The sequence below is a fragment of the Staurois parvus genome, unplaced genomic scaffold (assembly GCF_062004578.1).
Source record: "Staurois parvus isolate SC_StPar_1 unplaced genomic scaffold, SC_StPar_1.0 ptg000917l, whole genome shotgun sequence".
Lineage (NCBI taxonomy): Eukaryota > Metazoa > Chordata > Amphibia > Anura > Ranidae > Staurois > Staurois parvus.
Genome location: NW_028318713.1, coordinates 111391 through 128096, shown reverse-complemented (window position 1 = coordinate 128096; position 16706 = coordinate 111391). Strand labels below are relative to the sequence as shown.

The window sequence follows — 16706 nt, the reverse complement described above, 5'->3', positions numbered from 1 at the left end:
AGGTCAGTGCTCTGGAAAGGCCACTTGAGTTCCTCCAAATTGGTCAAACCATGTCTTTCTTTCATAAATTAAATTGTGTAATAAAATGGAATGACACAGGGAAAAAGCATTGAACACGCTAACTGAAATTTATTTAGTAATTTGAAAACTTAAAGCTGGAAAGATATCTGCCCATCCTCGAAAGTACAGATGGGAAATCTGAGTGTTGTTCTTCAGAAATAGTGGAACATATGCAGTCTTGCAGTTGTTTTCTTTTCTCCATATCATAGAGAACGATTGAAGGTTTTTTGCACAGACATTTTTAGTGAGTATCTTGAGTAGCTTGAGCGCTTCTGGCACGATCCTCAGAAATGATATATCAAGAGCATTGATGCATGGATCACAACATGTTTAGATTTGAATGTAAACCATTTTATCACCATAGAAGGGGATTCTTCACTGTAAGGGTGGCTTGATATTGGAAATTTTGTTTTGCTAAAAGAGGTGGTACAGAAAGCAGTATATACATATATACAGTGTATAAAATAAGTATTGAACACATCATCATTATTCTCAGTAAACATATTTCTAAAGGTACTATTGACATGAAATTTTAACCACATGTCGGTAACAACCTATGCAATCCATACATACAAAGAAACCAAAACAAATAAGTTCAGAAATTAAGTTATGTGTAATAAAATGGAATGACACAGGGAAAAAGTATTGAACACATGAAGAAAAGGAGGTGCAAAAGGGCATGGAAAGCCAAGACACCAGCTGAAATCTATCTGTAATTGGAAAACAACCCTGCCCTTTGTCAGTGCAAATTGATACCAGCTGGTTCAGTCTCAACTGATGGCCTGATTTAACTGATAAAGAAACATCTCATGATGGGTAAAAGCAAAGAGCTCCCTCAAGACCTTCCCAACCTTATTGTTGCAAAACATACTGATGGCATTGGTTACAGAAAGATTTCTAAACTTCTGAATGCTCCAATGAGCACTGTTGGGGCCATAATCCAGAAGTGAAAAGAACATAATTTCATATTGGGGAGACGCAACCCTTCATGTTGTCCAGTAGTCTGGGGCAATCACATATATGAGTGGCCGGGTGGTTAGGCAGAGGGATGGGACTTCCCCTCTCCCTCCCACCCCATTCTCCTCTTTGCAATCCCTCTCCCCTCCCCCCCCTTTTTTTTTCTCTCTCTCTTCCTTTTCTTTCCGTTCTTCTACTGGGGTTAAATGTTGTATTCTATATGTTATTGTTATTGATATAAAGATAAAATATAAGTAAGAGGTGGTGTGACTTAGGGATGTGGTTGGCTTGGTTCATCTCTACCTGGACTGTACGTTTATTTGTATCCGTGATTTTCCATGTGATCTGTACAGGCTGATGCCTGGGGATGGGCTGGGCTCTCCCACATTCTGTCTTCATGTTCTTTTTCTTTTTGTATGAATTGTTATGCCATTGCTTCAAAATAAAGAATTAAAAAAAAAAAAGAACATAATTTCACCATAAACCGGTGTAATGCTTACAAAATGTTTTGGCCTTGGACCCTTTATTTCTTGGGGAATTTTTACAATAAAGCATGATTGCCCATATGCCAGAAGCACGAGCAATGACATTGATCTAATTTCTCTAGGCTAAAGGAACAGAGTCACAAGACATTAGACTGCTTAAAGCAGATAAGAAGTGTTTGTGAGATTGAACTTGTTTGTGACATTTAGAAATGTTACATTAGAATGCTTAAATTAGATAAGAACTTGTTTGTGCATTTAAAATGTTTACTTGTTTGAGAAGTTAGAAATCTTTAAGTTGAGAGTAGATAAGTACTTGTTTGTGTAGAAAGAGATGTTTCATTATGATTGGGGCTATCAGATAAGAAGTTGTTTGTCCAGTAAAGTGACTGGGTGTGACTCTTACCTCGGGGGACCTTTCTGCTAACTCCTCGTGAGGTGGGCGTGGCGCCCGCCCATTTCAAGAAAGGTTATATTGACAAGGGAAAGGCTTGGACACGGTGAGACTAGAAGCCCTCCCATGCGAAAGGGGATGCTCTGACCCTGGGACTCCTGCCAAAGCTACATGGGCTCATCAGTCAATCGTGCTTTAAGGCTTCTGCTGATTTCCTGTGCATTATGGTTCCGATGGGGTCTCTTCCTTCCCATCTTCCCGTAGCTTCGGTGAAGTATTAATTCTATGCTGTGACGCTGTCAAAAGATGTGCTTATTTCATGCTGTAATGCTCACATTACTGTTGGTGTGTGTTGTTATGCAGATTGTGATGACTATATAAGATATCCTCCTGTGTGTTGTGTGATAATAAAAGTGGAGGTTTTGACAGTGCAAGAATACTGCAGTTGGATTCTGTTATTTCTTGGGGTGCTGAGTGGCTTCTGTATGATGTGCCAGGGCAGCTGTACACTTGGTAGCGGGTTTCGCAGACGCTTAGAATAATGGTGTAAGTGCTGGTTAATTGTACCTGTGCGGTGTTGTGACTTGCTCTTGGTGTTTGTATCCAGCCTTGCATTACAACCGGACATGACCAGGTGCTCCTTCCAAGATTTCTGATGGAGGAGTGAAAAGAATTATCAGAAGAGTTGTCCAAGAGTGAACCACCACTTGTGGAGAGCGTCAGAAAGACCTGGAATTAGCAACCCCTGTACAATTGTTTCAAAGAAAACAATAAGTAATGCACTCAACCACCATGGCCTGCATGCACGTTCACCATGCAAGACTCCATTGCTGAAGACAAAGTATGTTGAAGCTCGTTTAAAGTTTGCTTTATATATAAGACCACGCCCAGATAGCTTGGGAACTTGATCCCCACTTTAAAGCCAATCACATTTGGTCATCAGTGTAGATGGTCATAACTATTGCAGCCCACCACAGGCCACCAGCAGATATAAAAAAGAAGTACCTCAGCTTGATCTAACCATGCTTGGACAGCTTAAGTTTGGTTGAACTGGTAGCTTGGAAAATCAGATTACATACAAAGCGTATTACTGCCGCTAGAACCCCTGATTACACAGAGAGACCGTGGGAAGCTTCAGCAGCCAAGAACTTGCTTACATAACTCACTTGACGATCACAGTAATTAGTCTGCAACTTGGATACTTTCCTCTCCGACACGTAACCTTGTGTGAAGTATCTGTACTCTAATGAAGGTCCAGGGCTGGACGGGAGCAGAATTTATGATTACACATCCCTGTGAATATTCATGCTGCGTCCTCTTCATGAATATTAAAGTGGCATTTTCTTGATCAAATAAACTGTCTTTTGTAACGAGGGTTTTAAAACTCAGGACTGGCAAAATAATTATTAATGGGCCTCACGGAGCTGGCGATATGCATCAGGGTCTTGTGACGATCCATCATGTTGTCGTATCAGATGTTGGGCTTTAACGAGTCGCTCTGGGATTACATGGAGGGTCTGATTATGTTCAACGTTGGCTGCAACGCTTCCTGTTTTTCTTTGAACCTTAGATGTTAAATTTGCTATTTTTTTTTTAGCAAAATATGAATACATAGTAGCTGTAAACCTAATAAAAAAAATTGTTCTTAATGGACTAACTAAGCATAAAAATAAAAAGAGTTAGACTTCAATTTAGCCAAACCAAAGATGTGTACTAGAAGCCTATCGTACCTGTTACTGCCTAACAATGCTGGTTTGTGTCAAATGAAGGTTTCGTTTAAAGTGAATCTTCACCTTCAATTGGGTGCAGCTTCCCTTCTGCTGTGTAAATTAGGCTTTTTTTAACCTTTGGACTGCCCAACTGCCCGTGATCATCATTTGCCCTGACAAATGATGTGCACCTTGCCAGCTGTGTCTCCATTGAGAAAAAAGGAGGGCATCAGGGCCAGACAGCATGTCATCAGGAAGCCACCGAGGGCAGAAAAGAAGAGGATCTCAGCAGGACAATGCTGGATACGCTGGGAGGGCGAGTACCTTAAATGTGCAGGACCTGCAACCAGGTAAGCAGAGCTTAAAATAATAAATAAATAATAAAATAATTTTGCCAAGGTGTCAAAATGTTTAAAGGAATATAGCGCTTTCAGTTATATATGTGGAAGGGACATTGTATTTTCCCATTACATATACTCGTTTCCAAAATTAACTGCTCAGTAAGTAGCAGAGCTGGTTATTCAGGGTGCAATTTAGGGACAATCATCCTTTGGGCTTGTGTATAGAGACTTAAGTCTTTTACGCTCAACTTACACAGCCATTGAGGCCTTGACTTCAAAACTGCAAACACCATTTTATTAAAATGGACCTTTACAATTTCTGATGAAAAAAATCCTGACATGTCACAATATATAGCAACAGTATAATTTTTTTAAAAGCTCCTTCACAAGTTGAGAGGCTGCTGCAGGACCTGATCTGTGACAGATATTTGTGAGCACAGCCAAGACCTGCAAAGGCAGCAGGATTTACATTCTTGTGTCATCCATGAGCTGACATCGCGGTCCAGGAAGTAGATGGTATCCCTAGATCATGGCTGAAAAAAAAGATAGTTCTGACCTTCTAAAAAAAAAAAATCAAATAAACAGCTGAGGACATTGTAGGGGGGAGTACTGTGATCATTATAAGAGGTAATAAAAACCTGGAAATGTTACACCAATTCATTACTGAGCATGCATGTACTTAACATTAAAAAATATTTCCAGGATACAGGAAGTAAAAATACTGAGTTTTACTAAAGCCTATACTGGAAGATTGAACATTGTCACAGTGACACAGGCCCCTGGGGGAAGGGACCACTCCTTTGGATCTAGGTGCTGCAGGCTGTTTACATCTAGCATGCACATAGCTATCAAGGCTATAACACAAAGTTCTGCTCAGGACAGGATCTGACTTTTTTTTCTCTTGCCATGGCAAGATTTCTGGTACCTACCTGATAATTGTTGTATGCCATCACTGACTCCCGTCTGGATAGGATGATACCTTAGTAGGATGGTCCAACACTGCAGAGACAGGCAAGTCACCTGAAGTTGGTAGTTGATGAAAAGACTCCTTTGATGACCAATTCACTGCCAGAATACCCAGAACTTCTTCCCAGTCTGACAGGCTGGAATATGTTGTGAAGATTCTCCAAAAGACAAAAAGGGACTTCCCCAATAAAAGCTCTGATTGCTGAGCCACCAAGCCAAAGGAAACCTGGTCCTTGGTGGCAAATGAATCAATCTGCCCAGAGATCAGATTGAATTTTGGTAAATGAAGGCGATGACAGAATTGGTAGTTCCAATAAGTTATTTCTGGACCCCTTTGGGAACAATAAACAAGTTGCAGTAAAGCCCCTGAAACAGTAAGCAAAGACATTTTAGTCCAGAAGGCCCATGAGGGTTTGACAAAAAATCTGGTAATCTGTATGGTCACACAGGAAGGTTGGAAGTGAGAAATTGATGGAAACTACAGGGAGCTAAAGCAGACGGGATGCAAGCTGGTCCAAGCCTTCGCAAGAGTTAACAAAAGTCCAATAACTCTGAAAGGTGGAGGGTATCTTCATGCCGAGGAAAGCTTGTCTGAAAATTTGGCAGACGTAGACTGAAGCTCTCAGTGAGGAGATCAAGGGAGGGGAGAAAGGGAAGTTTCTTAACAGAAAAGAAGACACTTTGCAGCCTTTTCCTAAGGCTTCTTCCACTGTGGAGCACCAGTACTACCCTTAATAATACTAGCAAGAGTCAATCTGAAGAGATGTTGCTCCTCAAAGGCCATCCAAGTCAGACATTTTTTCACACAAGGATTCCACGGTCCAAAACCTAAGCTAAAGTGCCCTACCCATATATAAAGATATTTTACACTTGCATGAGATGAGACAAGGGGCTTCCAGCAAGCCATCACAACTAATAGGTCATGCTACAGCCATCTGCTCCACAGCAAGGGATCAATTAAGGCAGTGGTTAGATCTTTAAGGAATTTAATCAAAGGGGCAAGGTTGGACAATAGTAACGTAAAGTAAAGCTAGGATCAGGTGAAGGACAGGGCCTGCCAATTAGTACAGAGCTCTAGAAAAGGCTTCCAATCACATCTGCACAAAATCCTCATAAAATTGATACAATGCTAATAAGCACTAGGGGGGGAGCAAATAACTTATCAGGATGCTTTCACTCTCCGTAAGGAAATGGTTACAAAAGGCAGGTGGAAAAGGAAAGCCTTTGAGGCCTTAGGAGTTTTAAATGACCCAAGCCTGAAAAGATCACTGGTAGAAGCAAGAGGCTGATCCTCTAGGTTCAGTGTGGTGGGCACTGTATCAATATAAACTGAAACAGTCTCTTTCAATTTGGGATTGATAGTTTACCCTCAGGGGTAAGCTCAGTAGTCAAGGACTAAGAATCAGAGCAACTAAGAATCATACAGAGTCTCTGAAGTCAATGGCTTATATGCTGCTACTCTTGGGGGCAACTCAGAATCTGCAGATGAGTGTGCTTGCGGCCTCTGCAATTAGTGTCAGCAAATAAGTGGGTGATTTGGGTCATCAAGTCTTGCATGCCCGTGGAAAAGACCTCATCAAAAGGGCAAAGGATGCATCTACAACTGACAAGACTAAAGAGGACTCTAATAAAAGAAGAGACTCCAAGTACTGGTAGTAGGCCTGCTGCAACCAGAACTATTAGTAGAAAGTCAGCTGGGGGCATCCCAGGACTGTCCCCTCTGTGTCTAAAATCAGAGAAGTTTCTACCACATGGTGGTAAGGCAACATATAGGCTTAAGGCAAGGCATCAGGTATTCAAAAACCTGGAAAGCTAGTGGCAAGGGAGGGTCTGATGGCCTGCGGTGACTAAACTCACTGTAGATGGGCAGTAGGAATGGATCGAAGTTCCATGTGGTTGTTACAAGCAGGAGCAGCATCGAATAGATTCTTCCTTGAAGCTGTAGGGTGGGAAAGAGAGAGGGTAGCATGCATACGCAACACTGCACCCAGCGGATGACATCAGAGCTCACTCCCACCACATTAACCCCTTATTTGGCAACAAATGGGGGAAACAGGGAATTAAGGCACCAGAAATCTATGCAAATGAGGTAGCTTCAGATGTTTGGCTCAACTGGCCCACTCACTAAATAAGTCTTCATAGACAAGGCAAATGCTGAGGTAAGGCCAGTGGCTCTGGGACTAGAAAGTGCTCTGCAGCTAACATTTCCAGAGTGGAATTCAGTGCACAAAGGTTACTTCCAGTGTAAACCCTGATTGTCCAGTCCAGCAGGGTCCAGACATGGACTCCAAAATGCAGTCTGAGGGTCACTGTACCATATACAGTTGCAAGAAAAAGTATGTGAACCCCTTGGGATTACGTGGAGTTTTGCATGAATTGGGTATAAAATGTGCTCTGAACGTCATCTAAGTCACAACAATAGAAGAACACAGTCTGCTGAACATAATACTACACAAACATTAGATGTTGCCATGGTTTAATTGCACATAACATGTAAACATTCACAGTGCAGGGAGGAAAAAGTATGTGAGGCCCTAGCTTAATGACGTCTCCCAGAGCTAATTGGAGCCAGGAGTGAGCCAACCTTGACTCCAATCAGTCTGATGATATTGGATGTGTTGCTGACAGCTGTCCTGCCCTTAAAAAACACACACCTGTTTTTGGGTTTACTGGTTTCAAGAAGCACTGTCTAATGTGAACCATGCCTCGCAGAAAAGAGCTCTCAGAAGACCTACGATCAAGAATTGTTGACTTGCATGAAGCTGGAAAGGGTTACAAAAGTATCTCCAAAAGCCTTGATGTTCATGTGTTCACGGTAAGACAGACTGTCTACAAATGGAGAAAGTTTAGCACTGTTGCTACTCTCCCTAGGCGTGGTCGTCCTGTAAAAATGACTGCAAGAGCACAGCGCAGAATGCTGCATGAGGTAAAGAAGAATCCCAGAGTGTCAGCTAAAGACCTACAGACATCTCTGGCACATGCTAACATTTTTGTTGACACATCTACAATAAGGAAAACATTAAACAAGAATGGAGTACACGGGAGGACACCACGGAGGAAGCCATTGCTGTCCAAAAAGAATATTGCAGCACGTTTGAAGTTTGCAAAAGAGCACCTGGATGTTCCACAACACTACTGGCAAAATATACTGTGGACAGATGAAACCAAGATTGAGTTGTTTGGGAAGAACACACAACACTATGTGTGGAGAAAAAAAGGCACAGCACACCAACATCAAAACCTCATCCCCACTGTAAAACATGGCGGAGGAAGCATCATGGTTTGGGGCTGCTTTGCTGCCTCAGGGCCTGGACGGATTCTTGTCATTGATGGGAAAATGAATTCCAGAGTTTATCAAGACATTTTGCAGGAAAACGTACGACCATCTGTCCGCCAACTGAAGCTCCGCAGAGGATGGGTGATGGAACAGGACAATGACCCAAAGCATACAAGTAATTCAACATAACAATGGCTGCAACAGCACAGAATACGCCTTCTGGAGTGGCCCAGTCAGAGTCCTGACCTCAACCCGATTGAAATGCTGTGGCATGACCTTAAGAGAGCGATTCACACCAGACATCCCAAGAATATTGCTACACTGAAACAGTTTTGTGAAGAGGAGTGGTCCAAAATGACTCCAGATCATTGTGCAGGTCTGATCTGCAACTACAGGAAACGTTTGGTTGAGGTTATTGCTGCCAAAGGAGGGTCAACCAGTTATTAAGTCCAAAGGTTCACATACTTTTTCCTCCCTGCACTGTGAATGTTTACATGTTATGTGCAATAAAACCATGGCAACATCTAATGTTTGTGTAGTATTATGTTCAGCAGACTGTGTTCTTCTATTGTTGTGACTTAGATGACGTTCAGAGCACATTTTATGCCCAATTCATGCCAAACTCCACGTAATCCCAAGGGGTTCACATACTTTTTCTTGCAACTGTAGCTGCAATTAAAATAAGAAACATTTCCAGCAATGTCGATAAGAGTCTTGTTTGAAGAAAAAAAAGTGCTACCCAAAAAAAAACAGATTAGTCCTTAAGACAACAGAGACAAAGAAAATATGTCCATCACCGTAGGATACTAGCAAAAAACAAAAGCATGCTGGTGCCCTAGGCTGTCCTACAGGTTTTTTTGTTTTCTGTATGCCAGTGTCCAATCCCCCTGTAAGCGGCAGTATAACCTGAAGGTGTACGACTTCCTGTGTCCCCCAATGGACAAGAAATAAGTATGTAAGCTTCCATTGCTAAACTCTTCATGAAAATGCTGCCTGCCTAACTGTCTCTGGCTTCAGTCAATAATTAAAAACAAGCACACATACTCAATTTAGGATAGTGAATCAGAAAATACTGACTCAGCTTGACAGTATTTCAGAATGAGGGCTCTGCCTATGTATTTCACTTGTGACAGGTTCCTGTAAAACCCAACCAATGGCAAAAAAAAAAAAGAAAAAAAAGACCACCCCCACCTCTAGCTAATCTGGATTTTAGACAAAAAAAAAAGTTTCCAAAATCCAGAATCACCTAAACGAATCCAGTGTCATGGGGGCAGCACAGTGACTAAGTGGTTAACACTTCTGCCTGGCAGCACTAGGATCATTGGTTTGAATGCCAACCATGGAACTACCTGCCTGGAGTTTGCATGTTCTCCCTGAGCCTGCATGGGATTCCTCCCACACCCAAAAGACATTCTGGTAGATTAACTGGCCCCTGTCTAAACCCCGGTTCACATCTAGGCGGGTGGTGCCACTGCGGATCTGCACACAAATCCATGCATCCGCAAAACCCTCACAGAGAATTGCGGACCCGCGGGCGGTTGCCATTAGTTCTAATGGCATGCCACCCGCACTGGGAAACGCAACCGTACTGCGAACCAAGGTTCCTGTGTGGGCTACGTTTTTCAAAGTAGTGCAGGGACTTCTTTCCCTGCGTGTCACAGGCACGGGAGTCCATTCAAATGAATGAACTCTTGTGCCCGAGCAAAATGCGGCCCGCACGGCCGCATAGGTGTGAACCTAGGGTAAGTTGCCCCTAGTATGTGTATGTATGAATGTGAGTTGGGGACCTTAGATTGTACACCCCTTGAGGGTTAGGGACTGATGTAAATGTATAATATATGTGTAAAGCGCTGCATGAATTGGCATTATATAGGAATCTGAAATAAGTAAATAAATGTCACATGGAAAGGCAGGAAAAAAAGGCAAAGAGTTGCAGCACCTTCATATCTGTACGAGAAACACAAATATGAAATTCACATTAAAAAAAAATCAACTTTCCAGTAAATGTTACAATAATCGCTCTCAGAAAAATAAACTATAGAAATAGATCTGCTGGAAATTTGTCCTTATTTTCATGTTGTATTAAAAGCTGAAATGTACTAACCTTGATCATTTCACATAAAAATATTTCTACAAATCTTACCAGCAAAAAAAAATCTCATCTACAGACACACAAGGGACACAAGAAAAGGCCCAGGAAATCTATTGATAAAACATTCCCGGGCGATGTCAGTTTTCACAATGAATGTAGACGGCGGTGAAATGTTGAATAATCGGCTATGCTGCTTTGACTGCTGCAGTGATAGGAGCTTCGTCATCTGTGCAGACAGGATGGAGGTCGCCTTTTATCGCTCTGTCATCCCGTTCTCTTGAGGACTGTAGAAGAAGCTTCATGCTCTGCTCGAAAATTAATCTGGGGTCAACAGAGTTGAGGGGAGGGCAGTCACAAGACTCTCTCAATTTAAGGGCCTGAGGGAAGACAGAAAAGGACAAGGTCAGCGTTTTGGAAAGCAAACATAATGTGCTGCTGGACTGATGAAGCAAAGCTCTGCAATACAGTACCGTCAAATGGAATATATGTTCTTGGAGTTATACCTGATAAAACAAATGGGATTTACAGGCATATATTGCAATTCTATAGGGAACATTTAGAGTTCTGAATTGAGCCTAAGCACCAGTATCTAAACTTTTGCTCTGAATTTCTGAAGAAAAATAGCAGTGTACTACTTGTGCCTAGACACTCCTATTCTGTAGCCTTATAGCTGTATATCTGCAGTGTGAGATCATCTAAGGCCATGCTGCCTCTGACTGTTAGTCCCACCAGATTTGGAGTGAAAATTGGTGAGATGTCTGTATTGCTGGTCGATGTTCTCATTGCTGGAGAGAAAACTGTACCTGAAGACCTGCAGTGGTACACGGAACCCCATTTCTGCTTCATTTATTTTAAGGATTTGTGCTTCCTGCCCATCTTTTGCTGCTTCATCACTACCCCACCAGTCACTAGGGCAGCATCTTTGACATGAGGCAAAGCACTGCCTTTACTTCTGCTTCTTTCATCCTGCAGGATGATGAGGTTATGTTTAATCTTTTTTTATTATAATTTTCTTTAATCTTCATTTAGACCAAGCATTTTCCGTTTAAATCAGTACTTTTTGCTAGATAATTATTTAAAACCCACAAACATGACACACACACACAATCTCACAGAAGTGAGTACACCTCTCACATTTTTGTAAATATTTGATTCTCTCTTTTCATGTGACAACACTTTTCATGTAACACTTTGCTACAATGTGACGTAGTCAGTGTACAGATTGTATAACGTAAATTTGCTGTCCCTTCAAAATAACTCAACACACCGCCATTAATGTCTAAGACGCTGGCAACAAAAGTGAGTCCACCCCTAAGTGAAAATGTTCAAATTGGACCCAAAGTGTCAATATTTTGTGTGGCCACCATTATTTTCCAGCACTGCCATAACCCTCTTCTACATGGAGTTCACAAGAGCTTCACAGGTTGCCAATGGAGTCCTCTTCCACTCCTCCATGACGACATCACGGAGCTGGTGGATGTTAGAGACCTTGCGCTCCTCCACCTTCCGTTTGAGGATGCCTCACAGATGCTCAATAGGGTTTAGGTCTGGAGACATGCTTGGCCAGTCCATAACCTTCACCTCAGCTTCTTTAGCAAGGCAGAGGTGGTCTTGGAGGTATGTTTGGGGTTATGTTGGAATACAGCCCTGCGGTCCAGTCGCCGAAGGGAGGGGATCACGCTCTGCTTCAGTATGTCACAGTACATGTTGGCATTCATGGTTCCCTCAATGAACTATAGCTTCCCAGTGCCGACAGCACTCATGCAGCCCCAGACCATGACACTCTCACCACCATGGGGACCCAGACCATGACACTCCCACCACCATGGGGACCCAGACCATGACACTCCCACCACCATGCTTGACTGTAGGCAAGACACACTTGTCTTTGTACTCCTCACCTGGTTGCCGCCACACATGCTTGACACCATCTGAACCAAATACGTTTATCTTGGTCTCATCAGACCACAGGACATGGTTCCAGTAATTCAAGTCCTTAGTCTGCTTGTCTTCAGCAAACGGTGTGCGGGCTTTCTTGTGCATCATCTTTGGAAGAGGCTTCCTTCTGTGACAACAGCCATGCAGATCAATGGAGAGATGATCCACCTTCCCTCATCCGCTCCCTTACCCACATCTTCAATCTCTCCCTCTCTACTGGCGTCTTCCCCTCCCCCCTAAAACATGCGCACATCACCCCTATACTCAAAAAGCCCTCCCTTGACCCCACCGACCTCAACAACCTCAGACCAATTTCCCTGCTGCCACTCACTTCCAAGCTCCTTGAGCGCTTGATCTACGATCGCTTAAGCACCCACCTAACTGACAGCAACCTCCTTGACCCACTTCAGTCCGGCTTCCGTCCCCTACACTCCACCGAAACTGCCCTCCTCAAAATCACCAACGATCTATTAACCGCCAAAGCCAAAGGCGACTACTCTGTCCTCCTTCTCCTAGACCTCTCCGCAGCCTTTGACACAGTTGACCACCCCCTCCTCCTTAACAAACTACTCTCCCTTGGCATCAAAGACACCGCTCTCTCCTGGTTCTCATCCTATCTATCCCAACGCTCCTTCAGCGTTTCCTACAACGGTGCCACCTCCTCTTCCCTCCCCCTCTCTGTTGGGGTCCCCCAGGGCTCTGTCCTTGGACCCCTTCTCTTCTCCATCTACACCTCCTCCCTTGGCAAACTCATACACTCCCACGGCTTCAATTACCACCTGTACGCTGATGATACTCAAATCTACCTATCCACCCCTCACCTCACCCCCACATTCTCCGCCCGCATCACTCACCTCCTAAACGACATCTCTGACTGGATGTCGCTCCATTTCCTCAAACTCAACCTCTCAAAAACCGAGCTTCTCGTCTTTCCCCCTTTCCGCGCCCCCCCCCCCATCCTCTCCATCACTACCAACAACACCACCATCAATCCCGCCCAGCAAGCCAAGGTCCTTGGCGTCATTCTGGACTCAAACCTTTCCTTTCAACCTCATATCAAATCACTCACAAACACATGCAGGCTCCACCTCCGGAACATCTCCAAGATACGCTCCTTCCTTACCCCAGACACCACTAAACTACTCATACACTCCCTGATTATCTCACGCCTTGACTACTGTAACTCCCTCCTCACCGGCCTACCCCAGTGCAAACTCTCCCCGCTTCAGACCATCCTGAACTCAGCTGCCAGACTCATCCATCTCACCAGCCGCTCCACCTCTGCCACCCCCCTCTGCCTCTCCCTCCACTGGCTCCCCATTGCCCAACGCATTAAATTCAAACTACTCACTCTGACCTATAAGGCCATTCACAACACTGCCCCTAACTACCTCACCGACCTGACTCCCAGGTACCACCCTACCCGTACCCTTCGCTCTTCACAGGACCTCCTTCTATCTTGCTCCCTGGTCTCCTCCTCCCACGCACGACTGCAAGACTTCTCCAGGTCCTCCCCCATCCTCTGGAACTCACTACCCCAATCTATCAGACTGTCACCTTCCCTCCTCACCTTCAGGCGCTCCCTGAAAACCCACCTCTTCAGGGAAGCCTTCCCCACCCTCACCTAACAGCCGCTGCCCTTCCCTCCTCCTACCACTCCATCCCCCACAGCCATTTCCTCCTGTACCTCTACCCCCTCCCTCCTAGATTGTAAGCTCGAAAGAGTAGGGCCCTCTTACCTCTTGTGTGCTGTTTGATGTTACTGTACTGTTTCATGTATTGTCCCCCCCCCCTCTATTGTACAGCGCTGAGCAAACCCTTTGGCGCTATATAAACTCGATAAATAAATAAATAAATAAATAATGAGGGGGTGCTTTAATTTTTTTTTAATTATTTATTTTTAAACTGTCCCTTTATTTTTTTTGTTGATCACTTTTATTCCTATCCTAAATGTAATCATCCCTTGTAATACAAATAAGGATGATAGGTCCTGTTTAAGGAGAGATCTGTGGTCAAAAAGACCCAAAATCTCTCCTTTATCTTTAAAAGCAAAAGATCCCCAAAAAATCTGATCTTTTGCTTTAAAAAAAAAAAAAAAAAAAATTTGTTTACATCCCCCCGGACCAAAAGTGACGTTTATGATGATGCTCCAGTCCTCCAAGGCCATAGAGGCGATCAGAGATGACCGAGTCTCATTGCCTCTGTGACCAGCTAGCTGCCGGCCGCTGGTTTTCTAGCAGTACGCCTGAAAAACAATGTCAGGAAGGGACGCTACTGAAATGTATCCAGTGGCTAATGAGCTGCTCGGACCGCTTTCAAGCCCTTTATGTGATAGCATTGAACAGGTGACTGTCCTCTTTATGGAGGCATCAAGGGTCTATTAGAACCCCAATGTTATCCCCGCCCTCTACTGCAGCAAATAATGCAAAGATCATGCACAGCTGCACCATATTTTGCACTCTCCAGTTTTAGTAAGCCCTGGTTCACATACATGTCAAACTTGTCTCCAGGAGTCCCACGTTAAAGGAGAAGTATGGACAAAGCTTGTTTGGCCCTTCTCCTGTGGGTCACAGGAGTACACTTAGTTCTGCACTATGTGGCTTAGATTCAGTTGACGGCGGGCTAAAGTCTTCTGTCGTATAATGTTGCAGAGGCGGTCTAGGATGTCAGGATCAGCCCAGATGTCTGACTGGCAGCTAGCGCAGCCTTTCAGCATACAGCTAGGAGCCTGAGCAGAGAGCCTGTGACTGACAGTCACCGCTCTTTGCTCAGAGCAGACCCTGAGCAATCAGCTGTCTTTGATCCCTCTGTGTACACCGTGTTCCAAATTATTATGCAAATTATATTTTTCTCATTTACCTAAATAATTGATGTAAATAACAGTCAGCATAATTCTCATGTTATCAACTATTAAGAGTACAATTCACATTTTATTGAACAAACCTCCTAATGATAGCAGGATTTTTGTTCCAAATTATTCCGCACAGGAAGTTTCAAAACACTTTATAGGTTGTAAAGAACTGAAAATTGTCATTTGTTGTGTTTGCAGCATATTTACTGAAATCAAAAGCTATTTCAATCAAACTTTTAACAACATTTTAACTTTTTAAACATTTTAACAGGTCACGTTACATTGTAACATAGGACCCCTTATCTGATAGCAGATCACAAGTCTTGCAGCCATTGAACTTGTGAGTTTTTGAACAGTTTCTGCTTGAATTTGTTTGCAAGATGTCAGAATAGCCTCCCGGAGCTGCTGTTTGGATGTAAACGGCTTCCCACCCTCATAGATCTTTTGCTTGAGGATGCTCCAAAGGTTCTCAATAGGATTGAGGTCAGGGGAGGATGGAGGCCACCATGACTTTCTCTCCTTTTATCCCCATAGCAGCCATTGATGCAGAGGTATTCTTTGCAGCATGAGATGGTGCGTTGTCATGCATGAAGATGATTTTATTACGGAAAGCATAGTTCTTCCTTCTGTACCAGGGAAGAAAGTGGTCAGTCATAAACTCCACATACTTTGCAGAGGTCATCTTTACACCTTCGGGGCCCCTAAAGGGGCTGACCAGCTCAGTTCCCATGATTCCGGCCCAAAACATGACTCCACCACTGCCTTGCTGACGTCGCAGCCTTGTTGGAACAGGGTGGCCGTCCACCAACCATCCACTACTCTATCCATCTGGACCATCTAGGGTTGCACGGCACTCATCAGTGAACAGGACAGTTTGAAAATTAGTCTTCATGTATTTTTCTGCCCAATGCAGCCGTTTCTGCTTGTGAGCATTGGTTAGTGGTGGCCGAATAGAAGATTTATGCACAGTTGCAAGACTCTGGAGGACTCTACACCTTGATGTCCGTGGGACTCCAGAGGCACCAGCAGCTTCAAATATCTGTTTGCTGCTATGTAATGGTATTTTAGCAGCTGCTCTCTTGATCCGATGCATGGATCTGGCAGAAATCTTCCTCAATGTGCCTTTATCTGCACAAACCCATCTGTGCTCTGAATCAGCCACAAATCTCTTCATAGTGCAATGATCACGCTTACGTTTTCCTGAAATATCGAATCTTTTCATACCTCGTCCAAGGCATTGAACTATTTCACTCTTTTCGGCAGCAGAGAGATCCTTTTTCTTCCCCATATTGCTTGAAAATGGTGCTCTGCTTAATAATGTGGAACGCCCTCCTTTAGTAGTTTTTCCTTAAATTGGGCTCACCGGCCAATCTAATTATCACAGGTGTCCCAGATTGTTTTCAGTAATCAAAAGAGCCCTGAGGCACAATGCCATCCATGAGTTAAACTGAAAAACAAAATATTTAATCTTTGTGACACTTAAATAGAATTTGCATAATAATTTGGAACACTGTGTAGAGCCCGCAGAGAACAGACACACCATCAGATCCATGCTGCAGCCACCTAGGTGAGTATGTAAGTTTGTTTTGTTTGATTCCTGCACTTCTCTTTTAAATAAAAAGAAACCCTGTGGTTCTAA

The 16706-nt window shown here is 43.6% G+C and overlaps 1 protein-coding gene across 1 annotated transcript in view; it reads right to left on the bottom strand.

Annotated features, from left to right (window-relative positions):
- Positions 1–10175: 10175 nt before the first annotated feature.
- OMA1 (OMA1 zinc metallopeptidase) overlaps positions 10176–16706 on the bottom strand; it is a 113760-nt gene continuing 107229 nt past the window's right edge. Inside the window, exon 7 of the mRNA XM_089656553.1 lies at positions 10176–10655. Within this exon, the coding sequence (XP_089512679.1) occupies positions 10464–10655 (192 nt within the window). The 3' untranslated portion in view covers positions 10176–10463. The remainder of the gene's footprint in view (positions 10656–16706) is intronic.